At 56.1% G+C, this 23,933-nt stretch overlaps 3 protein-coding genes across 3 annotated transcripts; 1 reads left to right on the top strand and 2 right to left on the bottom strand.

The window, feature by feature from the left end:
• The first annotated feature begins 2,663 nt into the window (after positions 1–2,663).
• On the top strand, positions 2,664–10,435 carry VWCE (von Willebrand factor C and EGF domains). Its single transcript, XM_085312585.1, has 20 exons — positions 2,664–2,853; positions 3,497–3,591; positions 3,699–3,788; positions 4,214–4,342; positions 4,423–4,539; positions 4,614–4,730; positions 4,981–5,109; positions 5,205–5,542; positions 5,622–5,715; positions 5,790–5,872; positions 6,235–6,322; positions 6,491–6,576; positions 6,813–6,930; positions 7,276–7,361; positions 8,009–8,105; positions 8,293–8,375; positions 8,755–8,845; positions 9,081–9,163; positions 9,394–9,484; positions 9,751–10,435. Exons 1-20 carry the CDS (start codon positions 2,744–2,746, stop codon positions 10,179–10,181), a joined length of 2,556 nt encoding a protein of 851 aa, XP_085168711.1. The 5' UTR covers positions 2,664–2,743; the 3' UTR covers positions 10,182–10,435.
• A 577-nt stretch (positions 10,436–11,012) lies between these two features.
• On the bottom strand, positions 11,013–14,680 carry LOC146591653 (pepsin-3-like). Its single transcript, XM_085312500.1, has 6 exons — positions 14,529–14,680; positions 12,695–12,842; positions 12,391–12,508; positions 12,055–12,173; positions 11,605–11,748; positions 11,013–11,237 (listed from the first exon to the last, which is right to left on the bottom strand). The coding sequence occupies exons 1-6, from the start codon at positions 14,678–14,680 to the stop codon at positions 11,013–11,015; spliced, it is 906 nt and encodes a 301-aa protein (XP_085168626.1).
• Positions 14,681–18,887: 4,207 nt separating this feature from the next.
• LOC146591652 (pepsin A-like) lies at positions 18,888–21,845 on the bottom strand. Its single transcript, XM_085312488.1, has 9 exons — positions 21,787–21,845; positions 21,266–21,422; positions 21,057–21,174; positions 20,765–20,883; positions 20,462–20,661; positions 20,107–20,223; positions 19,776–19,914; positions 19,320–19,412; positions 18,888–19,037 (listed from the first exon to the last, which is right to left on the bottom strand). The coding sequence occupies exons 1-9, from the start codon at positions 21,843–21,845 to the stop codon at positions 18,888–18,890; spliced, it is 1,152 nt and encodes a 383-aa protein (XP_085168614.1).
• Between the last annotated feature and the right edge of the window lie 2,088 nt (positions 21,846–23,933).

Genomic DNA, 23,933 nt, shown 5'->3' with positions numbered 1-23,933 from the left:
GGAGTCTAGGCGAAGAAGTTGTAGTGTTGGCAGCAGGCATGAAGGATGCTCTGGCAGACGAAGTCCATGGATCCTACACCCTCTCTGGGCCAGATTCTGCCATGTGAAGCTATGTGTTGTTACTGCTCTGGGAACTGCTAGTTGCCTTCCTGAGTGTCCTGGCCCTGATGTAGCTGACTTGGCCAGGTAAATTAAGATCTGCAGGCACCAAGAGGGAGCATGGTTGAGCAGCTAGTGAGATGGGCCAGGAAGACAGATTGTTCCCCTCTGCGCAGCTGCTGAATCTCTGAGCCTTTAGCCTGGCACCAAAAATTCAGCAAAGACACAGGAGCCCTCCCGGCATGGCCAGTCAGCTCATTCCTAAGGTGTTCTTGGGAGGGTGTTACAGTATAGGTTTTTCTCCTTCCATTTCTGCAGGAGTGCTGTTTAAAATAGCCTGTGCCTGTCTGTGTGCGGGAGAGCACGCAAAGAGGTGGACAGTGTTTCTAAAATGTGAGCTTGTGCTGAACTTTGTCGGACTCCCGCTAATGAATCTTAACTATTATGCAAGCCCTGGTTTCTTTGAGGAATTTGTATAGAGAAAGCTATATTTGGACATGTCTCTCCTTGGAGAGACTTTGTTTAGGCTTAGAAGTGGACTGTGACCATTTGCAACAAGTCTGGATTTTGTGCTCATACTCTGTGCAAGCAGGCAGGTTTTTGTTAGCTCTGCGGTTTCTTCCCTGCATTCGCCTTCAGAGAGCAACTTGGTTCCTCAGCCTCTCGTTCAGAGTCTGGTCCTTTTCCGTTAGCATTCACCATGCAAAAGCAGAAGGTCCCCAAGGAAAACAAAACAGCCTCAATCACCCCTACCAGACTTACCTGTAGAGAGCAACAGGGCCTGAATTTACCCACCTCTTGTGCTCGTCGTTCTCCCTGAGCAAAATGGCATTGCAGGTGGTAATGTGATGCTTGTAACCCTACATGAATGGGTTTTCAAAAACACTGGCGTGCAAACAGCGTTGAGGGGTCCTGGCTGTCCCTGGGCAGAGAGTGCTCACATCTCTGCCTCTGCAGTGTCTTGTCTGTGGTTTAGACTAGCAGCTACCGTGATGCTTACAGCCCTGGAAAACAGGGTCCTGCTCCCTGCTAGCCTGTCGCTACTGGTGCGTGGGAAGTGTTGACGCTGATTTGCCTTCTGCTGTGGCTTAAAAATCCTGCTGAACTGTTTGCCAGGGCAGAGCTGTGTGTTTATCCTGTGCCACTGGCCACTCTCCAGCTGCACTAGTGCAACCACCTTCCTGTGTTCTCTGCGTGTGATGAGCTGGCAGTGAGAGCCTCTGGTCACCAGGTCACCATCACACAAGGGCTCAGGAGGGGGCTGCCTCACCCCACGCCAGCAGTGGCTGCATTTTAAGGGCTGGGCACAGAGCCCCGCGCCAGTGGAGCCGGTGTGGGTGTCCCCCCCTCCCCCAACACAGTGCTCTGCAAATGTCAGCCACTATTTATAAGCATGCACAGGATGACCTGCTCCCCATACACAGGGGATAGGCCACCTCTGGGTGCTGCTGTATGCAGGATGGCACAGTGAGATCCTTGCTGTGGTGGTAGGGAAGAGGGGAGAAGGCTCCTGCTGGGGGCGATGTTGAGGTTTTGCCAGACAATCCCAACCTTTGAGGTGTAATTACGGGGGAAATTTCCCAGGTGGGTGCAGATCTACAGGCAGAGGATGGCTCCCTCTCTCCACCAGTGCTGCGGGTACTTACTATGTCTCCCAACTGGCCAGCAGCACGAGCCCTTTGCTCTCTGGTATAAATCATTACCTATCTGTGACCTTCACTCCAACCCAGGAAGGGCTGAGGGAAGAGAGGTGAGGGGCAGAGAGGTCCTGTGCCCTGGCCAGGGCACTGCCACACTCCAGGTGCCCCCATAGCAACCAGAGGCTCTGTGGTGCAGGGCTTCTGTACTCTTCTCCCTGCTGGCATCACACCCAGTGTGGCAGTGATGTACTGAGGTGCGCTGGAGCACTGCTGCACCCTTCCCCACTGGCCCAGCTCCACTTTGGCCCCTTTATCTGCTGCATGCTCTGCTTTGGTGGATCCCTGTGCAGGGCTGGGAAAGCAGCCCAGTGCCGCCAGGAGGAGGAGGAGGGGTGGGGAGAGGCCAGGCCGGAGCTTTGCCAGATGTGGGAAAGGAGAGAAGGGGGATGTTTTTGCTGCTTTTCCCTGCGAACTCTTACGAACAACAGGGCTGCTGTCCTGGGGATCCTTCCACTCCCTGTGCTGCTGGGGGCGGACAGACCTGACATGCGTGTTGGCGAACAGCAGTTGCGGCAAGAGCAGAGTCTCCCGTCAGCGGAGGCTCATCCATGCTAACTCGGGATGCTCCACGCATGGCTGCACTCACAGGCAAGCACGACTTTGCACAAGCATCTCTGCAAGCCCCCACACGTGGTGTGCGTGCTGTTGCCTGCGCCCGCTCTTGCCCGCACCACCAGGTTCCTCCAGTCCCATTAGGCTGGCGCAGAGGATGCATGCCGGGGTGGGTGGAGAGCTGGGTCCCAGCGGTTTCCCCCGGCAGCACTCCCCGGCCCCCTTCGCTGTTCTCGCCTCCCTCCACCCCCCGCATTGTTCTCAGCCCGGCAGGCAGGAGGAGGAGCAGGGCCAAGGGCCAGCATGCGGTAGGCGCCCGTGCCGCCAAGGCAGGAGGAAAGCAGGCAGGAAGGCAGGCGCAGGGAGTGTGCTGTGGGCTGGAGCCGCCTGTCATGTTGGTCAAGCTGCTCTTCCAGGCTGCCTGTGCGTCCTTGTTCCTCCAAAGCGGCCAGGGCAGGGTTTACCCTGGGAGGAAGAAGCCAGCCAACTTTGCTGTGGAGAGGTAGCCGGGTCCCCTCTTCCCTTCTCCCTCTCCCAGCCGCACCTGGGGAGCACCACCAGCATGTGCCGTGCCATGCTGCTGAATCRAGCTTTGGCTCCCTGCATCCAGCTCCTCAGCCGCCTGGTGCTGGGGGCTGCCCTTGCCATCCAGTGGGGCTTCTGGGGCATGCATCCCACCCTCTGTCTAGGGGAGCCCGCAGCAAATGGAGCCTGAGCCTTGCAGCACTACTGCTCTCTGTGTCAGGAATGCTTCTTTGATGCCACTGCTTGCTTCAGGCTAGCTGGGGTGCAAGTCCTCTCTGTCTCTCCTTGTTCTGGGACTGCGTGAGGCACCGTGGTGGTCTGGTTCACCCCACAGCTGCCTACCCAGCATGTCCCTGTTGTGCTCTTCTGCACAGGATGGGGAGGCCTGGGCTGCGTCCGTGGGCACCCGGGTGCCTGCCTCTGCGTGTCCCTCTGGTCTTTATGGCCATTCCTGGGACCAAGGTGTCTCCACTGGCTGGAGGAAGCTGGTAGCCTCTGTATGCTGACCTCCCACTAGACTTTTGGTCTCTGCCATGCGGCTGCTGAGATGACAAGCTGAGACCAGTATGGGAGACTGAGGCCCGGGGCAGGGTAGCCTCAGCCTCTCCTCCCTCATTCAGGCGCCGCATGGGGCCACACGTCTGCTTCTCGGGCTTTGGCAGTGGATGTTGCCCTGGATGGATGCTGTCACCAGGCAGCGGGCAGTGCACCCTGCGTGAGTATGGGTGCCCAGCACCTCATGGCACACCTAAGGTAGAGGGTGTGTGGGATGGGCAGGGGATTCTGTCTCCCCTAACTGCTGCCTCTCCTCGGTTTTTGCAGCACTCTGTGCCTTCGGCTGTGGCAGTGGCTTGTGCATCGCCCCTAATCTCTGCTCTTGCCTGGATGGAGAGCAAGGCATCACTTGCCCAGGTACCCACCTGTCTCTGGCTCCGTAGTGATAGTGAGAGCCAGGACTCCTAGCTCCCATCTGGGTTTGTTGCTCCTTAACTCTCCCTGTTGTGATGATTGCTGTCCCTGCCAGGGGGAAGTGACTGGAGGGTGGTTTGAGTTTGAGAATGCTCTCGGAGCATGAAGGGCAAAGGCATGGCCCTGGAGCAGCATGCATGGATAGAGGTATCTGGGAAGTGGGGATGGAGGCCTGGCTTTGGGAAGCTGTGACTTTTCGGGATCTGGGCTTGGTTCTGCGCTCCATGTCCAGTGTTACAGTGCCAGACCAGGGAAGGACTGCAGCTGGAGCTGAAATAGCCTCAAACTCAGCACCTCCCCTATGCAGTGGATCTTGTGGCTAGGGACAGTCAGAGTCATCCCCTGCAGAACCCTTTGTCATGTTTCAGAGCCACCTGGGACATGCGGGGAGTATGGCTGCGACCTTTCCTGTAACCATGGTGGGTGCCAAGAGGTGGCCCGTGTCTGCCCCCTTGGCTTCTCCATGGTGGAGACGGCCAATGGTGTCCGCTGTACTGGTAAGTGACGTGGGATCCTTGGCAGGGCAGGGGTGCCTGGTGATGTCCCCCTCCCTCTAGCTTTCCCCTCTCACCCCTAGACATCAACGAATGCCTGAGCGCTGCCTGTGAAGGGCTCTGTGTCAACACCAAGGGTGGCTTCGTCTGCGAGTGTGGCCGCGGCATGCAGCTCTCCGCCGACCGTCACAGCTGCCAGGGTGAGTGGGGGGCCAGGAAAGGCCACAGGGCATGCCAGGGCTTTCTGACTTCAGCCTCTGCCTCTGCCTTGCAGATACAGATGAGTGCCTTGCGACGCCATGCCAGCATCACTGCAAGAATAGCATCGGCAGCTACCACTGCTCCTGCCAGCCTGGCTACCACCTTCATGGCAACAGGCACTCCTGCGTGGGTGAGTATGGCTGTGTTGTCCTCTATCCGTCCGTCTGTCCGGGACCCTCATCCTCCCTTCCATCAGCTATGCCATGAAGTGCCTGGTGGAGCAAGGCAGACATTGCGCCAGTTGTATGGTGGTACTGGTTTATCCTAATCCTTGCTGGGCTCCCCCATGGGTGTACGGGGAGCAGACCTGAGGCATTCCCTGTGGTAAAGCGCCTCTCTCCCTATCTACCAAGGCACTGATGTGTCCCCATGTCACATAGATGTCAATGAGTGCTGGCAGCCAGGAGTGAGACGGGCCTGCCAGCATGCCTGCCACAACACACCAGGCAGCTATCTGTGTTCCTGCCGCCCCGGGTACCGTCTCAGTGGGGACAGGGTGTCCTGCGAAGGTAACTGGCCCTTCCTGTGGGTCAGGGCTGGAGAGCAGAGTGGGCTCAGTGGTCCTGGCTGCCTCTGAAGTGATGTCTGTCTTCTTCATTTGTAGGCTTCCCTAAATCCGTCCTGGCCCCGTCACCCATCTTGCAGTCCCTGCAGCACCCTCCCACTCTCCTCCTGCTCCCTCCTGGACCTGAAAGACCCCTCCTAATCCCAAGGGGCTCCCCTTCTCCCCATCTGCCAGCCCCATCACCGGGCACCCAAGCCCCTTCCTCCCCTGCTGCCCTTACATCCCCAGATGCTATTTTGTCACTGCATACAGAGGGGGCTCCTGGCACCTTGGTGCCATCGCCTGCCTTGCCAGCTCCCTACTGCTGGCACCGGGGAGCCCCTCAGAAGCACGGCACCCACTGGATGGAGTCAGGCTGCCTGAGCTGTGCCTGCCAAGTAAGTGCCCCAGCTGCCCTGCCTCCTCATCTTGCTGTGCCGGCTTGCCTCGTGGCTGAACTGGCACATACTATTGCAGGGAGGGCAAGTGCTCTGTGAGCCTGTGAGCTGCCAGGTAGTATGCTCTCACCCACTGCCTGCCCCGGACGGGGGTTGTTGCCCCAGCTGTGCAGGTGAGCAATGTTTCCTGAGTCCCCCTGCTCCTTGCTGCAGCACCCCATAATCTGCCCCTGGACCTTGTTTCCAGGCTGTCTGCATGATGGGGTGGCCCGAGCTGAGGGCGACATCTTCTCCCTGCCAGACAGGAACTGCACCGTCTGTGTCTGCCTGGTGAGTCTGCACCAGCCATGTGGGGATCCTCAAGCACCTGCATGGTGGGTGACACTGTGCTGGGGCTGGGAATGGCCTCCCTTGTCCTTTCTGACACCCCACAGCTCTCCTGGTTTAGACCCCAGGCCTGTCAAGCCTCATGTGGACCTGCTAGAATGGACCAAGCTGGACTACAGGGGGATGTCCTGCACCCAGCTTGTGCTAGCTCTGTGGTGATGGGCTAGGATGTGTGGGATTCTGGGGCAGACCCCACCCCTGACATAGCGTTGCTCTCCCATTATGGGAAAGGGGCACATTGCCTGCCTGCTTGGCCCCATGATCATGAAGTAATGGCCCTGGCTGTCACACTGCTTCTTCCTTAGGCCGGCAATGTCTCCTGCATCTCCCCGGAGTGCCCTCCAGGTCCCTGCCCCACTGCCTCGATGGCTGACTGCTGCTTCTGCCAGCCAGGTGGGTCCTGCTGCCTCCCAGAACCCACCCTCCCCTGGGTGCATGCAGGATGGGAGGGAAGCCCAGAGGATGCAGCTCTTCTAAGGATGGGATCTCCTCAGGATCCATGCTTTGCTCTCTGTCCTTGGCTGATCCCAGCCCTCGCCTTGCTACCTCTCTCCTCTCCAGCAAAATGCAATTTTCGCGGCCGCACGTACGTGCATGGAGCCCAGTTCAGCTTGGATGGGGATGACTGCACCACCTGTGTCTGCCAGGTAAATTCCTGTACCCACCAGTGTGGGTGTCCTGGACAGGGGATGTGGGTCTGGTAGTCTCCTGGAGGTGTTCCTGGACACAGGGCTTCCTGACCTCCCCCCACCGTGCTGCTGTGAGGATCTGGCCTGTCTATGGTCTGCAAAGTGGACAGGCCTCTGCCCTGAAGTAAAGACCCCAAACCCAGGGCTCAGCAGGGTTTGCAGGGTCAGCAGATAACATGTCTTCGTCTCCTCAGAGTGGTGAGGTGGAGTGCTCCTTTGCCCCGTGCCCTGCGCTGGACTGCCCTCAGCACGAGTGGCACCTGGGCCCGGGGCAGTGCTGCTTTGCCTGTCTGGACCCCCCGTCCCCCTCAGGTGAGCTGCCACTGCAGGAACCTGGGGGATGCCTAGGACAGGACATGGGGAGGTCACGTGTGGATAGGGAGAGCAGGATTTGGAGGTTGCAGGGGACAGGTGGGGTGTTCAGGGGCAATGTGGGGTTTAGAGGTAATGAGTGGGGAACTGGCACCAGATGGGAGACGTGTGTGCAAGCACTGTGCTGCACGTGCTTGCCCAAGTAGGACAGGACACGTGGGTGTGGGGGGGTCAGCAGTGTGCATACGCACATACGAATGTGCATTAACAAGGTGCAGGGCTGAGCATGACCTTGTACATGCCCTGTCTTGGCTCTGCTGTCCCTCATCCCTCTCTCCCCACCAGGTTGCCTTGTGGATGACAACGGGGTTGAGTTTCCTGTCGGACAGATCTGGTCTCCGGGCGATCCCTGTGAGTTATGCATCTGCCAGGTGAATGAGAACCTGCTCTGCTTCACTCCTTCTACCTGCCCCTACCTCATCCATGGCTCTGGTGCCAGTTCCCATCCTGTGCTGCCCCTGTGGCTCCCTGGCTCTACTTGGCATGGGGAGGCCGCAGGGGCAGGGATCTGGGAAGGAGAGAGAGACTATTTAGATACCAAAGCAAACTGCCTTTCTGGCTGCTTCCTCTATTGAACCTGCTGCCTCTGGCCCTCCTCCTGTCTCGGCTTCTGGGACATGTAACCCTTCCCTTGGGATCCGTGGAATGTTCACTGCCAGCAGCCTGGTCATTCCCTGCTCCATCTGATAGTTACATGGGCAAAGCGTATGCCTCATCACAGAGTGGTGTTCCCAGCACAACAGCTTCCATTATAATCACTGGCTCATGTTAGTGGGTCACCGCCAACATATAGCTCATCCAGACTTGCCCCGCCTGATTCTGGAGAGCTCTCTGGCTTCATGGGCCCAAAGACCTCTGCTTGTAGACAGCATCTTCATTTTCCCTCTGGAAGGATCCTGGCAGAGACAGTTGTACCTGACACTGAGGTACAGCCAGCTCTGGGGTGGAGCAGAGCAGGGGCAGGACAGATGGCACTGGCACTGACCCTAGACTTCTGTCAAGTGCCTCTCTCTTGCAGGCAGATGGCTCCGTGAGCTGCAAGCGGACAGACTGCATGGAGACATGTCCTTACCCCATCCAGATCCCCGGGCAGTGCTGTCCTGACTGCTCAGCAGGTGATGGGGCCTGAGGGAGCTGGCAGGTGTGCATTGGAGAGGTGCCAGCCACATGCCCCGTCCCTTCTCTGAGCACCTACCACTAACCTGGGGCAGGATTGGAGCCAGTGAGCCTGTTCTTCAGTAGAGGGGTCTGCAGGCCTGACTCCCTCTGGGGAAGCATAACCTCACTCTCTCCTCCCCACAGGCTGCACCTACATGGGAAGGATCTTTTACAACAATGAGACATTCCCATCTGTCCTGGACCCCTGTCTAAGCTGCATCTGCCTGGTGAGGGCTGCTTCTGGGGGCAGACTCCCCCAACAGTAGCAAAAATATCAGTGGTGGCTGGGTTTGTGGGTGAGCACTGTTCCCCAGATGTGTGGGGCCTCAACTCCAGCCTGTGTTTTGCGGGGGGAACCTGGCCCACTGGAGCATGAAATTATGGGGCAACAATATTGTTACCTGATTTCTGCAGCAGTGTTAGGAGGTAAAAGCCTTGGTTTTGCCTGCAGAGAATGGATACTTTCAGATCCCATCCTTTTGGCTGGACCCCATTTTTTCATCAATTGCAGGAAAAAACATAGTGTTTTGGTACTGCCAGGTAGCCTCAGCCTGCCCTGCTCCATGCTAACACAGAGCCTTTGCACATTTCTCCTGTGTCTTGCAGCTGGGCTCAGTGGCCTGCTCGCCTGTGGACTGTGCCATCTTCTGCACATACCCGTTCCACCCGGAAGGGGAGTGCTGCCCCATCTGTAGCGGTAAGAGAGTGACAGCCCTGAGCCACCCCAGGCTGCGGGCAGTTTTTGGGCCCTGTCTCTCAGCCTGGCAAGGCAGCAAAGCTGTCCTGGCACCACATGAGATGAGCTGAAGTGGCTGGTTGCAGGATCCAGGCAGCAGTGGGAGGAGCGCGCTTGGCACCTGCTGCAGTGCTGCCTGGCACATGAGCACTTGCTCAGCTGCTGTGAGGGTCACTCCTCACCTCACTCTCTGCAGATTGCAACTACGAGGGCAGGAAAGTCATGAATGGCCAGACATTCAGCCCTGAGGGTGACCCCTGCACCTACTGCACATGCCAGGTGAGCAGGGGCTGGTGGATGTGGAGAGCTGGTGGCCTGGAGCCCTGGGGTGGGAGTGGAGCTGTGTTGTTGCTAGCTGCTTCCAGCTCAAGGCAGGGTCTCTAAGAGCTGGGGTGACCCAGAGGCCCCCCTCCCGACATGGTGGAGCTGTGCCTGGCACTGTGGTGGAGGGGAGCAGGGGGAAAGGGCTGGCAGAGCGATCTCATCCATGCCTTTGCCTTCACTCTCAGCTTGGGGAGGTGACCTGCGAGAAGAGACTGTGTCCCCAGTCCTGTGCAGAGCCCACCATGCTCCCAGCTGCCTGCTGCCCACCCTGCCAAGGTAATGGGGATGCCAGAGATGCCCCAGATGCTGGGGCAGGGTCCAACTTGGCTGTGGGACTGCCATGCCCTTACTGTCACAGTTCTCTGAATGGGATGGATGCTGCAGTGCCAAGCATGACCTGACGGAGATGGCTGCACCCCAGGGCCGTTTGGTGCTTGACTCTGCTGGGGCTTTGTGCTGGATACAGCTGCACCCCACTGGCTCCCATGTGGGTTCAGAGAGGAGGGGAGGTGCTAACTGAAGGCATCTCTCTTCATTTGCAGCAGATGCCGAGGTCCTGCTGAAGAGCAGCGACCCATCCCCATCCCCCAAGGACTCGCCTGCCAGCACCCTGCATCCCAGTGTCACACCATCCACTGGTTCCCCACGCCGCCTGGCCCAGCTTCTGCTCCGCACCAGCCTGCCTCTTCTGGATAATCGGCCCCCCAGTGCAGCAGCTGACAGCCCCTTTCTGGGCACCAAAGTGCCTGGGGAGTCCCCTATGACTGGGCTGAGCCCTCTGGAGTGCCCTAGGGGGCCATTGGCAGCCCTTCTGCCCACTGCTGTCCCAGGACCTGCTGGCTTCCTTGGCACTATGGCCCCTGAGGGCAGCCCCAGCTTGAGCCCCAAAGCTCAAGGATCCCCCGAGGATGTGGACCACTCACCTGTGCCACCATCCAGCAGGGAGCAGCCCAAAGGGCTTGAGACTCCCTAGAGTGCCAGGTGTTGCACATGCCTGGTACAGTGTGAGGAGGAGGAGGAGGCCTGCAGAACCAGCAGGCCTGGCCTGGCAGGTCCCTGGGGGATGGGTGGGTGTCTGGGGCACTAAGGCATGTGAGTCTCCACACTTAACACACAGGGAGGGTGAGGGTCCTTGCTCCCATGCAAAGGGGCAGAGGGTGTGCAGACCCCAAGGACCTCCAGTGCCATGGTCCTCCAACTCCTCACTGCACTGACATGTGGGTGGCTGCGGGGGGTCCAACCCCTAGCTGGGTTGTGCAAGAGGAGGAGGTAGGAGATGCTCCTGCCTGGGGGTACTGCCAAGCTGGGTGCCCCATACCAGCCCCCAGTCGCTGCAGCCTGGCACTGTGATCCACAAGGTCCTTGGTGGCTGCCCTTGCACCCATCATGAGCAAGGGGGCAGGCTGGCCTTCTTCCCCCTGATGGACAAGCACAGGCTTGGGCCCTGGTTCCCCTTGCAGCATCAATAAAGTTGCCCTGGTATTTATGCCCTGTATCCCCTACTCCTGCCTGTGCTCAGCATACAGACCAATGCTGCAGGCACCCTCAGGTGGGCTTTGTTGGGGTATTTTTTTGGCTCTGGGTTGGGTGCCTATGCTGGGCAGAGCCTGCACTTGGATGTGTGGGGTCTCACATGGACCCGGCACCCTGCTTCTCTTAAGGTGGAAGGGCTGCAGCTGAAGGGATGAAGGCTTGGGGGGACCTGGCGCTGGGCTAGTCGTGGAGGTGCTTTGCCAGGTGGTGAGCCAATGCGGGGTTCAAGGGGTGGAGTACAGCAAGGATGAGATTGCTCACAGACCTGCCCCTACTGCTTGGCCCCACCAAGGCTGGTATGATGACTAGTGTCGGGTGGCCCTTCATTGTGCGGTAGTGGCAGCAGGCTCACATTGTGTGTTCCAGCCATGTTGTTGGTCCTGTTGAAGACACTATAGTAGTGGCACAGGAAGACATTTCCAAGGACCCAGAGCTCACCAGCCACCATATAGAAGTTGAAGACCTCAAAGCCGTTCATGCAGGAGCTGCTCTTTAACTAGCGGGGACAGGAGGCAGCAGTGAGTGCTGGCGAGTCCTTCCACCAGCTGGTGAGCACCCCAGCATGGCTGTGCTTCCAGGCCATTTCTGCCTGCCATCCCCTACATGGCACCTCCCCGGGCCATTTGCAGTCAGTGGCGCATTGAAGGTGGCAAAGAAAGGTCCAGCATATGGACCTACCTGGCAGATGTATGCCTGGGGGGTCAGTGGGAACTGTGTGCCATTGATGATGATGACAATGTCAGGGAGGTGGCTAATGAAACTGTACCTCACCACGTGCCATGGGGTTGTGGGGGCAGCGATAGCTGTGCCTCAGGCCTGACCATTCTTGAGGCAAGCACATGCCCAGCCTTCGTTCCTCCTACCAGCCCTGCTGGTAGCATCAGCAGCATCAGTCCCCTGGTGCTAACCAAGCCGCTGCTGGCACATGCAGCACCAGTTTTGTACTGGATGTTGTTGATGCCAGCAGCAGGTCTGGCCATCAGTGAGGTGCTGCTGTCCACAATGCTCTGGCAGCCATAGGGGCAGGCAATGGGGTGGCCATACATAGTGATGCTGGGGAGAGAAGGGCACCCATGAGATGGGCATCCCAGTGGTGACCTGGTGGCATGATGAGATGGAGGGGTGGGTACTACCTGTCCACTTTGATTTGTCAGTTGGTTTCTCCAGACAGAGGGATCCAGCTGAGGTTCCCTGCAGAACTGCCCCATCTGCAGGCAGCTGAAGAGGACAAGGAAAGACCTGGGCAGTGTGGTGTGACTCCCTTGCTGTTGCCTTTCCACCTGCTGCCCCAGCCAGTATGCGCAGGCACTCACCCCGGTGGTGTTGTAGGCCAAGTTGCCCATCATGCTGCCAGTACTGTGCCAAGTGGAGATGCTGACTGTAGTGCTGTAGTAAGTGGAGGACAGTGCTGGGTTGTAGCACTGATGAGCAGCTGCAATAACAGCTAAGATGGGTGAAATCCAGAGCTGGCAGAAAGCAAAGCACAATGGAGCTGCTGCAGTCACTGCTTCTGGCATCCTTCAGGGCCATCTGGGGTGATTTAGCATCCCTCTTCAGCACAAGAGAGCAGAGGCAACTGAACCTGGGCTGGGAGATGGGTCAGTGCCACGGGGCATTGTGCCACGGGCCTTGATCCCAGCAACACTTACCACAAGCGTCGCTGGAGCTGTACACTGAGGGCACCCACAGGTTGGCAGAGCCTGTGTTGAAGAGGACAGTAAACTCCTGGGCCAGGGTGCCAATGGAGATGGTGCCAAAGTACTCCAGCTGCCAAACCAGGGCACAAAGTGTCTTAGACACCCCCCCACACACCATGCAGTGCAAGGGCCAGCCTTTCTGGCACAAAGTGTGTCCACAGTGCCTGTGGATGTAATTCCCCTGCATGGCCTTGCCCGGTGCTGCTCCCAATGCCAGCTGAAGGTTGCTGCATTCCCTGGGTCTGCCCTCACTCACGTCCATGTAGTTTGTCAGGCACTCAGCAGTGTTTGTGGTGGGGAAGTATTTGGCAGCCAGAGATGGCAGGTGTTTGGTCAGGACCTCCTCCAGCAAGCCATGGTCCATGAGGGTTTGTCTCAGGGGCTTCCTTTTCCTCAGGCTGACACTGAGAGAGAAGGCTGCAGTTAAAGACAAGGGGAGAAACRTGTCCTCAGGTGGCAAGAACTGTCTTTTCCTGGCTTCTGGCCAGGACTTTTCAGGGACTTGATTCCAAGCGATGTGCAAATTCTTGGAAGAAGCTTGCTTATAAGGCATCAAGGTTGGAGGTTCCCCAGAAAAAGGTCTCCCAGATCTCATTTTTGCCCAGAAAAATGACAAAAAGGTGGGTCTGTGTTTCCAAGGAGCCACTGCTTGGGTTTAGCCAGGTGATTTCCAGTGAAGAAGGTGGTAATAATGAGCTAGTGACAGCTCAACCCTGCACTTCACCTCCAGTGCAATTCACCTCCAGTGTGCCAGGATAGGAGCCACTGCTAGCCATAGGCGGCAAACACTGCCTTCCCTGGCTCAAAGTACAGGCTGCATCCAGTGCCCTATGCTTGGGGCACAGCAGAGCCAGTTGTGGGACTCCACCCCCAGCCCCCCATGGGGACCTATGCCAAATGCGGTGCCTTCCCATCCTACTCGCTTGGTCACTAGCCCCTGAGCAATGGCCACCAGCCCCAGGAGCCAGAGCCAGAGCCACTTCATAGAGAAACCTCACACCAGTGTGCAGGGATGGATCTCAGCTGTGTCACCAGCCCTTATGTGGGCCACACCAAGGTGTGCTGGGAGCCCAGATAACAACTGCCTTATCCAGCCTGCAGTTAGCACAAGTACTAGGACTATTTGTACAGCTACACAGGAGATGCAGAGGCTGACTGGGCACACAAGTCCAGGCTCCCTTGACTGAGGGGGCACCATGTGGGTGCCCCCACCCAGCTGCAGGCATGGAGCTGGTCTCCGCATGGGGTGGGCTTAGGGCGCTGGGCTGCAGAAGAGGTCCTCAGGTGCAATGTGCTAGTAGGCCCCTACGTCTTAGGGGTGCCCAGGAATGGCTTTGGGACAAAGTGGCAAGAGTCTCTTGACAGGCTACCACGAGGCTGCCTATGAGGAGGCACAGGACTGAGGGCTCAGTGTCCTGTGCTGGCCATGAAGTCAGAGCTGGCCTCAGCCCCAGCTTGCTACGTGGTCCTGGGGGGGGACCCTTGCCTGCAGTGGCAGATGAGCTGTGGGTCTGTGTGCCAGAAACAAACACACTGCTGGGCGAGCCTTATCAGTTCGGCAGCAGCATTTGCTTTGCACAGGGCTCTGTCAGGTCCTATAAGTGAGTGGTCAATGGCTGGAAGCGCTGCTGGCTAAGGGCAGTGACCACCCAAAGAGAGAGGCCCATATTGCATAGACTGAGAAAGCGAGGCGGTCACAAAACTTTCTCAAGGGCAAACTGCTGTGCAACTCAGAGCAACACCCAGTGCCAGCTGCAGGGTGCCTCATCCTGGCACCTGCCCTGCCCAGCAGCAGCAACCCATGTGGGACACAGCTCCAGGGAGCTGCCTTGGGCATCTCACATGGGGCTGCAAGGGCCATGCCAGCAGCAGTGCTGAATGCTGGCTCCTTAGCCCTGCTCCCTGCTCTGCCCTGGGGAGGCCTCTTGCCTGCAGGCAGCTGCTCTGAGGGGGCCCCATCTCTAGCAAAGTCCCTGGAGCCAGTGGCTCTTGGCCTAGTGACCTTTGTTCTTGCCAGGGAGCTGGCAGCTCTTGGTCCCTGCTGCCATCATGCCAGGATGGTCTCCTGGGAGCAGGAGGGCCACTCTCACCTCCTTACCTGCTCCCTCTCAGCCACAGCCCTGTGCTGCTGGAATGGCTTGGTGAGAGAGAAGAACCGTGCTGCCATGTATGGGGAAACAGTCCAGTCGACGGGTATGTGGGGCACCGCACTGCTGGATCGGGACTGGTGCGAGTGAGCCATTAGCGCAGCTCCCATGATGTGACATCTGGTCCTTGCAGTCAGAGCCCACAAGGGCTGATCTGGGACCCCAGCTCTACCTGTCCTGAGTGCAGCATTGTCCCCTTGAGCCATGTAGTGTGGCTGGCGGTATGGGGGGGCATTCAGGAAAATCCCTCAAGCATCCCTTCTTCTCCTCCTTTCCACCTGCCCAGAATGCCTTGTGCTGAGCAGGGGACACAGTGCCATATGTGATGGGGTAGGGCTTGGGGGGGGGGTGCTGCTGAGCCATGAGGTTGCATGTCAGAACTGTTGTGCTCCTCATCCTAGGGGCCAAAACAGCTCATGGTGCTGTTCCTGTATGGTTTTATCACCCCATTGCAGTTAAGACGAGTGCAGCAAGGGAAGCTGATGCACATGAAGCCAAGGGTGCAGGCACCTTGGATATTGAAAGTATAATCCTCATAGGCAAGCTCAGGAAGTGGGAGATAGATGAGCAGACAGTGAGGTGGATTGAAAGGCAGAGCTCAGAGGGTTGTGCTCAGCAGCACAGAGTCTGGTTGGAAGCCTGTAGCTAGCGGTGTTCCCCAGGGCTCAGTACTAGGTCCAGTCTTGTTCAACTTATTCATCAATGACCTGGATGAGGGGACAGAGTGCCTCCTCAGCAAGTTTGCTGATGATACCAAACTGGGAGGAGTGGCTGATACAGCTGAGGGCTGTGCTGCCATTCAGAGAGACCTGGACAGGCTGGAGAGTTGGGTGGAGAGGAACCTCCTGAGGTTCAACAAGGGCAAGTGCAGAGTCCTGCACCTAGGGAGAAATAACCCTAGGCACCAGTACAAGCCGGAGGCTGACCTGCTGGAACGCAGCTCTGTGGAGAAGGATCTGGTAGTGCTGGTGGACACAAGTTAACCATGAGCCAGCAATGTGCCCTTGTGGCCAGGAAGGCCAATGGTATCCTGGGGTGCATTAGGAAGAGTGTTGCCAGCTGGTCAAGGGAGGTGATCCTGCCGCTCTACTCAGCCCTGGGGAGGCCTCATCTTGAGTATTATGTTCAGTTCCGGGCTCCCCAGTACAAGAGAGACATGGAGCTACCGGAGAGAGTCCAGCGTAGGGCTACGAAGATGATCAGAGGACTGGAGCATCTGCCCTCTGAGGAACGGCTGCAAGAGCTGGGCCTGTTCAGCCTTGAGAAGAGAAGACTGAGGGGGGATCTTATCAATGTGTACAAGTACCTGAAGGGAGGATGTCAAGAGGATGGGCCTGGACTCTTTTCAGTGGTGCACAGCAACAGGACAAGAGGCAACGGGCACAAACTGAAATACAGGAAGGTCCATCTGAATATAAGGAAAAACATCTTTCCTGTGAGAGTGACAGAGCACTGGAACAGGTTACCCAGAGAGGTTGTGGAGGTTTCTTCTCTGGAGATATTCAAACCCACCTGGACATGATCCTATCTAACATGCTCTAGGTGACCCTGCTTGAGCAGGGCAGGGGTGGACTAGATGTTCTCCAGAGGTCCCTTCCAACCTCAGCCATTCTGTGATTCTGCAATTCTGTGAACTGCTCCTGGGCAGGCAGCTTGCAATGCCATGGCTCCCCAGGAGCACACATGCAGCAGGGGCTCAGAGGCAGCAGAGGCAGGGCTCCCTGCCTCTGGCTCTCATGGGCGTCTCAGCATTTCCTGGCTACCACAGGGAGGGAGCATCACCTTTGTATTGGGATCTGTCAGGAGCTCTCCTGCGAGAGGGAAATCTAGTGGATGCTCCCAGAGACATAGTCTGTGTCGATGCCCCTAAACAGCACAAAGCTCCCACTCTCATTGCTGGGGAAGGCAAACTTGCTCTCCCTGCTACAGTCCGTGGCTGGGGGCTGCTGGTGGCAGGACATCAGAGCTAGGAAACCTCCCTTTGCATTGCCCGTGCTGTTGAGGTAACCCTGGGGACTGACTTGCTGGATCTGAGGTCCTGCAGGAGGACATGTTGCAGAGACTCCCACCCTTAACCCCCCTGAAGCAAAGCCCAGCTGATTTCCTCCTGGCACTGTTTCATCCTTGCATCTCTCGCAGTACTCACATCCAGGTCACTCACCAGGGGCTGTGAGTCAGCCCATTGCAGTGGCTGGGTGTGGCCTGGAGCTCCAAGAGGGAGAGGTGCATCCCTAAGAAGTTCTCCAGCAAGCCACAGTCTGGTGCAGGGATAGCCGTCTCTGCAGCGGCACCTGGGACTCCTGGGCACTGGGGGGTGAGTTGCCTGTCACCCCCTAGAGCTGCCACAGGAGGCTGAGTCTGGGTCCCCAAGACTCAGGACATCACTGGGGCAAGCACTCAGCCTGGCTTTCCCATTACACCACCACGAACAGACCCCCAGCTCTGCACACTGTTGGAGCAATGCTGTGAGAAAAATCCTGCAAACTGTGATTCAATATATGCAAATGGAACTTGTGGCCTCCTCCCAGCTGCAACCAGCCTCAGGCTGTCTCCAGACCTCCCAGGGCGGAGCAGTGGGAACTTGGTGCCAGGGCTCTCCACTTTCTCTCTTTTATGTGCACAGTGTTACCCTGGTAAGAAAGGCAAACCTCTGCAGAAGGGCTCAGATGGGGAAGGGTTCCTGGAAGGGCTCCTGTCACTGCTGCCAGGGCAAGGGTGATGGAAGGGGCTGCTGGGGACAATGTCAGTCCCTTTGACCGAAACACAGACAAAGCAGATGATTGAATATTGGCATTGAAACTGGTGTGAGCTCCTGAGCCTGTCAGGCACAGCTGATTTTCTAGGGGTTGTGGAGGGCACAGGAAGATAGGAGGCAAGGATAAGGTTTGGGATGGAGGTGAAAAGGCAGGATGCAGGCACCTTTGCTAGATCCAAAAGGAGCTCTGCGACTTCGATAACCCTGCTAACCTGTGCTCTTAAGGGCCAAGGTATCCAGCCAGGCTTGGGAAGGGAAACCAAAATGCTCATGGGGGTCCCTGCATGAGATAAGCATTGCCTTAAGAGACACCCCAGCCATCCCAGGCAGAGGTCAGGATCTGGCTCAGGCAGTTCAGCAGCGAAATTGCTGATGCCTGCCATGAGACTTCTTTGTGGGTCCTTGTCTGGTCCCAAGAGGGGAGTTTGATGGTAGAGAAACCTGTGGCAAAATCAATCTCTTGGAAATGAGATGCTATGACAGGCCTGTTCCTGTCCCAATCCCCAAGTGTGGGGCAGAAGAGGCGAAGGTGAGTTAATTCAGGGCCATTTGGCAAGGAGAGAGCAAAGTGGCTATCTGACTCTCCTAAGCTGAAGCAGAAGGGGAAAAGGAGGAATAAAAGACACCTGTGACCTGGAGACCTTTTAGAGATGCCATTAGCTGTCTGCTCTTTCCTCTGCCGGCATTTTGGGCACCACACTTGGAATGGCTGAAGGGCACATGGCTGGAGGCTGTCCCAATGCCTGACAGCCCCAGTGCATTGAGGCACCTGATGGCATCAAGGGTGGGATGAGACAAGGTACCTGCTAGTGGTACCTGGCCTGTCTGTGCCAGGGGGATGCAATAGGGTCGTGTCCTAGCTGCATCATGTTTTGATGGCCATCACCAAGCAGAGCAAGGTCTGTAGGCAATGTCTGAGCTCTTGTGATTTCTTGTGAATGCTTGTTTCTTTTATTTGCTTCCTGCCTGTCACACTGAGGAGAGGTGGCCCACAGGGACTGTGCTGGCACTCCCTGGAGCCAGCCTGCAGAGTGGCTTGGGGAGGTGAAGCCCAAGGACTGAGATTTGCTGTCCCTTGTTTTGGCTCTAACAATTTCTGCTGCCCAGATCACCAACATCTTAAATGTATCACTTGCAGCTCTAGCATCTCTGCATGCTGTGAGCCCTGCAGGCTCCACGTGCTGCCCAGACAACCTGCCATGTCTAAGGGCAGCCTCAACTCTTCATCCTTCTCGCTTTGACCAAGGCCACAGGCCCACCTTTCAGCTTGGTAATGCAACTGGTATTTCCCCCACTGAGACAGTTGTGTGCACCACACTGTGGGCTGCACCACCTGCACAACAGTTCTGCGGCCCTGTGTTAGGGTCAGCCCAAGGATATGTTGGCAGCATCAGCATCGGGGCAGGCTGAGCCAGGACACATGGCACACTGGTGCTTTTACACTGCTTTATTCTGTATGATGATTGTCACAGGAGGGGATGGGGGCACCAGGACCAGCCCAACTTTCCCTCTGAGAAGGGCTGAGTATGTGCATGGTGCTGGCATGCTCAAGACAGGGGGGACAGGCCTACCCTGTTGTTGGCCCTGTCGAAGACCACATAGTAGTCATGGATGAAGATGTCACCGAGGATCCAGAGGTCACCGGACTCAGTGGGGACATTCATGCCTTCGAAGGCGAGGATGCAGGACCCATCGCTCTGTAGTCAAGAATAATGGAGCCCAGTGGTTACTGGTGCTTTAATTGCCCCAGCCCTCGAGCTGAGCTGAGGGGAGAGAGGGCCTGGGCAGTTTGTCAGGTAACTGAGTTACCCAGAGAGGTAACCATAAATGGGGATTCAAGACTATGGAGGGATGAGGCTACCTAATTCCACTTCCCTCACAGGAGTGAAAGATTATTCATCCCTTGGAGCCCCACCCGGCTTAGCTGCAGGGTGCAGGAGGGGAAATGCCGTGACCTCCTTCCCATGCAGAATGCTCACCTCCAAGATGTAGCTGCTGGCAGGCACAGGGAAGGCTTTGCCATTGAGTTTGAAGATGATGTCAGGCATGCTGCTGATGCTGTCACAGCTGATCTGTGGGAAAACAGGAGCAGGCAGGGATCAGTGGCTGTGCAGGGAGGCAAGGAGCTACCATGGAAATCCCTACGAGAGATGAGGACCAGTGCACCATGGAGCTGCCCCAGGGGTTTAACTCTGCACTTCTGCCCTGGAGAGGGGCTTTCAGCTCCAAGCAGCAGCGGCTTGCTCAGACTCCAGGCTGGATCTGGCCTTTAGAGGGAGACAAAGCCCCTGAATTTGCTCTGGTAGCTGTGCATGGGGCATGAACCCTCGCCAGGACACAACCAGGCTGGGCGCCTTCAGCATGAGCCTTGCAGGATGAGGGGTTCCCCAAAAAAGGATTCCCTGCTTGCTTACCCTGCTCCCCTGGAGTCTCACCTCGCCATTAGAGTCAGCACCAAGGGCAGACTGGATGTCAGCAATGGCACTGCTGGGGCCAGCCAGCAGAGAGGTGCCAGTGTCAATGATGGCCTGGCAGCTGGATGCACAGGCAAGGACCTCCTCGCTCGTGGAGACGCTGGATCAGAGAGACAGGAGTGAGCATCTTGGTGCCATGAGCCACCAAGCAGCAAAAGGCTGTGCTCCCCACTCGCATGGCTCGAGGAGGGCATTGGAGCATTGTGGGCTCTGTGAGCTGTTTCCCCAGATCCTGCAGCCATTGCCTTCATGCCTGCATTTCACTCTCCCAGCCCTGGTGCTGTGGGGTTACCTATCCATGGTGATTTGCCAGTAGGTTTCAGCAGAGAGAGGGATCCAGGTGAGGCCTCCAGAGACATAAGACTGGTCAATGCCGCCGAACATGACAAAGCTGCCACTCTTGTCATCGCTGTGGAAGGGGAGAAGAGTCAGATGCCCAGCCGGAGCAGTTTTTACAAAGGACTGTGGCAAATGCACTCTGTGAAGCTACAACCAGACATGGTATACCACCACATCATGCACAGCAAGGTGCAGGAGTGCTTCATGCAAGGCCTGGTCTTGGGTCTTGCACATGATTGGGGCCCATTCATTGTGAGAGGACTAGGAAGACCTCTGCAAGAACTGGGCCATCTCTGGCCCTGACTTACTTGCTCAGATAGACAGAGAAGAGGTCCTTGGACACCAGGTCTTGGCTCATCATGTTGTCAAAGACAGGGGTGGCTCCAGATGAAGCAATACTAGGGAAGGCCAGGCCCAGGATGCCATCGAAAGGGGTGTAGTAGAAGAAATCACCAGGCTCGGTCTCACTCAACCCAAAGATCTGGTTTCTGATCCTGATGCTCCCAACCTGATCAGAGAGATGGGGAGAAGGTGACGAGCTTCAATTTGCCCTGGAAATGCCTGATATCTCCCCTGTTGTGGAGCAAATGTCTGAGGCATCTCTGTCTTACAGTAACGGTATCATAGCCAAGGAAGCCGGTCATGCTGCCAGTGCCATACTGGATGGAAAGACTGTCGTTGGTGCTCTCAAAGGTGGAGGAGTCTGCTGGGTTGAAGCGCTTGTGGTTGGCTGTGGACAGAGGAGAGAGATAGTCACGGCCTAGCCACTTCTTGGACATGGAGGCCAAGGATAAGGTGATGATGCTGCGTGGTGCTGCAGGAGATACTGCTCTGCATTATGAGGCTGAGACAGGGCCCCTGGGCTGGCCTCGCCACAGCCTCCCACCATTACTGTACACGTACTGCAGGCCTCACTGGAGCAGTACACTGAGGGCACCCACAGGTTGGAGGAGCCTGTGTCGAAGAGGACAGTGAACTCCTGGGCCGGGGTGCCAATGGAGATGGTGCCAAAGTACTCCATCTGTCAAAGCAGGATGGGTAAGGACTTAGCAGGCAGGCAGGCTGCACAGCTTGCACCAGCCCCCTCACTGCTGCCTATCTGCTGTACTCACATCCATGTAGTTCTCCAGGGGCTCAGAGGAGACTCTGCCAGCCAGAGTGGGGAAGTACTTGGAGGCCAGGTTGTAAGGGTTGTGCTTCAGGTAGTGTTCCAGCAAGCCATGTTCCTTCAGGGACTTCCGCAAGGACTTGCCTTTCCTCAGATAGATCCTGCATGATGTGGAGGGAGAGAGGAGCTTCTCAGGAATAAAAAGCAGCCATCAGCCCTGGGCTGGAGGGCAGCACAGTCATGCACTACCAGGGCGGGATGGCCCCCCAGGACTGTGCATCTCCCCTGCCCCAGGGAACTGTGGATCTGAGCTGTGCAATCCCCTTATGAAAGTCCTGGGACATAGCAGTCCCCAAAATGCCTGGTGTGGGACCCAGGGAGCCACCCCTGCCTTGGGGAGCCAGGCCATTGCATTGGCTCAGAGGACCTCAAGCAGATGAGAGAGCCCAGGCATCATGGCGCTCGGGATGCCCCACTGCAGCATGGCAGTGCTCAGCACCTCCTGCAAGCCACCCTGATACTCACTTGGACACAAGGCACTGGGAGAGAGCCACCAAGCTGAGAAGGAGGAGCAGCTTCATCATGCCTCCTTACACTCAATTGCCAGTGTAAGGAGAGAGATGCTGAATGTGGAGCAATGCCCATGTCCCACTCCTTATATATGCAATACACCAAGCCACTTTTGTTTAGCCAGTATCCCTGATAAGAAAAGCAAACTGCCCTGGTGGGAATTATCACAACGTCCTTAAAAGCCTGGCCTTAGGTAAGTAAGGCAACACATCTTGATGAATATTAGCTATGATAAGGAACAGCCCTAACAAACAATCTGGTCTGGAGCAAATACGTCCTTGCTACATTAAAACATTTATCCATAGAAGTTTATCAGATTAAAGCCTAGGTAGACATGCAGCTGGGCTGGTAAATTACCTTAGCCAGCTGCCTGGTACTTCTCAGGTGGGAACATGAGATTTGCCTGGGAGGAATTAAATTTCTTTTCCCCAACATGCTGGATGCTGTCTACAAACAGAGCAAAAGACTGTTTCTGCTGTGCAAAGCCTCTTCCACTGCAATGGCCCAGACAGGCAAAGAGGGTTTTATTACTCTTTCCACTTCACAGCAACAGCTGGGGAAGAGCCAAGAAGTGATTTGCCCAGTGTCCTTCAAACATCAGGAACAGGTGTTGCAAGTCCTGTTTGTATATGGGGAAGATTCACAGCCCCGCTTCATCAGTTTTCCTAGCTCTTGTTCGATCACCTTGTGTTGAGGAAAGCACAAACAAATTGACATGTATGAGGTCCTTCACAAAGCCTTCTCACACTTAACTGCTGGAGGAAGGAAAGGGCTACCATGTACAGAACAGTGCCTGTGTGCTACTCCTTGTGTTGCTACAGGATGCTGCCTTTCCAAGGGAGCACTGACAAGGCATATAAGCTTTTCACTGAGCTCTATCAGGGTAAGATTTGGATAACTGTCAAAGTTCAGACTTCTTCCAGCCTTCCACTTTGCAAGGCCTGAGACTGAGGTTCTCCACCAGGGAGGCAATTCAGAAGCTGCTGCCTATTAGGTTTGGCAAACAAGCATTTCTTGCTGTTGTAGGTAACACTCCAGGAGGTCCAAAGGAACTGAAGTGGGATGCAGTTTGTCTGCTCTTAGTGCTGGTGGTAGTGGTTGCAGCTTTGTGGTGCCTGTAACCATGGGCACTGTTCCCACTTCAAAGAGTTTCTCCTTGTAGCATCACCTGTCAGAACCTACCAGGTTCTTATTTACTTCATTTGCCCCAATACAATTTTATCATTTAACTTCAATTATCATTATTCAGAACTGGATTGAAACTAGTGCTTGAGGGAAGAGAGCCAACTCCAGTCCATATGTTAACCATAATCCTTGTTTGTGGAGAGACAGCAAACTGCTGCATTGGGGAAGAAGATCCTGCTTGTCCTGGAATATGGACCTGAAACCTTCTATGAGTTAGAAAACACATGTAATGCAGCCATGCAGCAGAGAACAGAAGGTAAATGGTGAATGTGGACTGGGAGTGATGTAGCTGAGGAGCTGGAAGGAGATTTTGATTGCTTTCCTGAATGGGCCCTGCAGTCAAATTCACATTCCCACAGCCTGGATGCTTGGGGAGCTGTTCATGCAAGGTCCCAGCCTGTCCATCATCATTTCTTTGCTGAAGGCTCACCGTTACCTGAGAACAAGTAAATCCAGAGAGCTGGCCCAGGAGCAGCTCCTGTATCTGTAATAATAGGGGAAGCCATAAGATTGCCTAACAGTCAGCTTTGTTCTTGTTTACTCCAGGCTTGCTGGAGATATGCAGCTGCAAGGTGAAGGACACAAAGGTCTTCCTTATGAGGCAGGGAACAATATCATCTAAGGTAAGGAACAGACCAACAAAGGGGTGCAGAATCGGGTAGGCTTGTCCTTGCCACACCATATATGAAAATGTTTCCATTACTGGCAGTTTATCTCACAGCTCCTATATAGAGCTTTGGAGTTGGTTTGTACAAAAGTTAGATGTCCTGATAACCTCCAGGTGTTTGTAGTGAAACATGCATTTTGGAAGAGCTGATTTTCCATTTCTCCTTCCAAACCTTTCAAGAAGTGGTGGGGGAGTAGCAAAGCAGATCAGAATTAAGGAGGGAGTTTTAAATAACTTGCTACCAGCAGCA

This window comes from Rhea americana, unplaced genomic scaffold, assembly GCF_003343005.1.
Source record: "Rhea americana isolate MKP2758 unplaced genomic scaffold, rheAme1 scaffold_368, whole genome shotgun sequence".
Classification (NCBI taxonomy): Eukaryota; Metazoa; Chordata; class Aves; order Rheiformes; family Rheidae; genus Rhea; species Rhea americana.
Note: the sequence above shows the minus strand (reverse complement) of the source record. Positions and strands in the feature narration are given on the sequence as shown.

What these genes read in the sequence shown, in the direction of transcription:
- VWCE (XM_085312585.1), top strand. Translation starts at nt 2,744, where the DNA reads ATGTTGGTCAAGCTGCTCTTCCAGGCTGCCTGTGCGTCCTTGTTCCTC. An exon ending in CTGCTGCTTCTGCCAGCCAG is followed by an intron (nt 6,323 to 6,490) that starts GTGGGTCCTGCT and finishes TCTCCTCTCCAG; the next exon opens with CAAAATGCAATTTTCGCGGC. An exon ending in GTGAGTTATGCATCTGCCAG is followed by an intron (nt 7,362 to 8,008) that starts GTGAATGAGAAC and finishes TCTCTCTTGCAG; the next exon opens with GCAGATGGCTCCGTGAGCTG.
- LOC146591653 (XM_085312500.1), bottom strand. Translation starts at nt 14,680, where the DNA reads ATGGCTCACTCGCACCAGTCCCGATCCAGCAGTGCGGTGCCCCACATA. An exon ending in GAGAGGGAGCAGGTAAGGAG is followed by an intron (nt 12,843 to 14,528) that starts GTGAGAGTGGCC and finishes CTTCTCTCTCAG; the next exon opens with TGTCAGCCTGAGGAAAAGGA. An exon ending in TGGCCTACAACACCACCGGG is followed by an intron (nt 11,749 to 12,054) that starts GTGAGTGCCTGC and finishes TATGGCTGCCAG; the next exon opens with AGCATTGTGGACAGCAGCAC.
- LOC146591652 (XM_085312488.1), bottom strand. Translation starts at nt 21,845, where the DNA reads ATGATGAAGCTGCTCCTCCTTCTCAGCTTGGTGGCTCTCTCCCAGTGC. An exon ending in CCCTGGAGAACTACATGGAT is followed by an intron (nt 21,175 to 21,265) that starts GTGAGTACAGCA and finishes CTGCTTTGACAG; the next exon opens with ATGGAGTACTTTGGCACCAT. An exon ending in TTGGCTATGATACCGTTACT is followed by an intron (nt 20,662 to 20,764) that starts GTAAGACAGAGA and finishes CTCTCTGATCAG; the next exon opens with GTTGGGAGCATCAGGATCAG.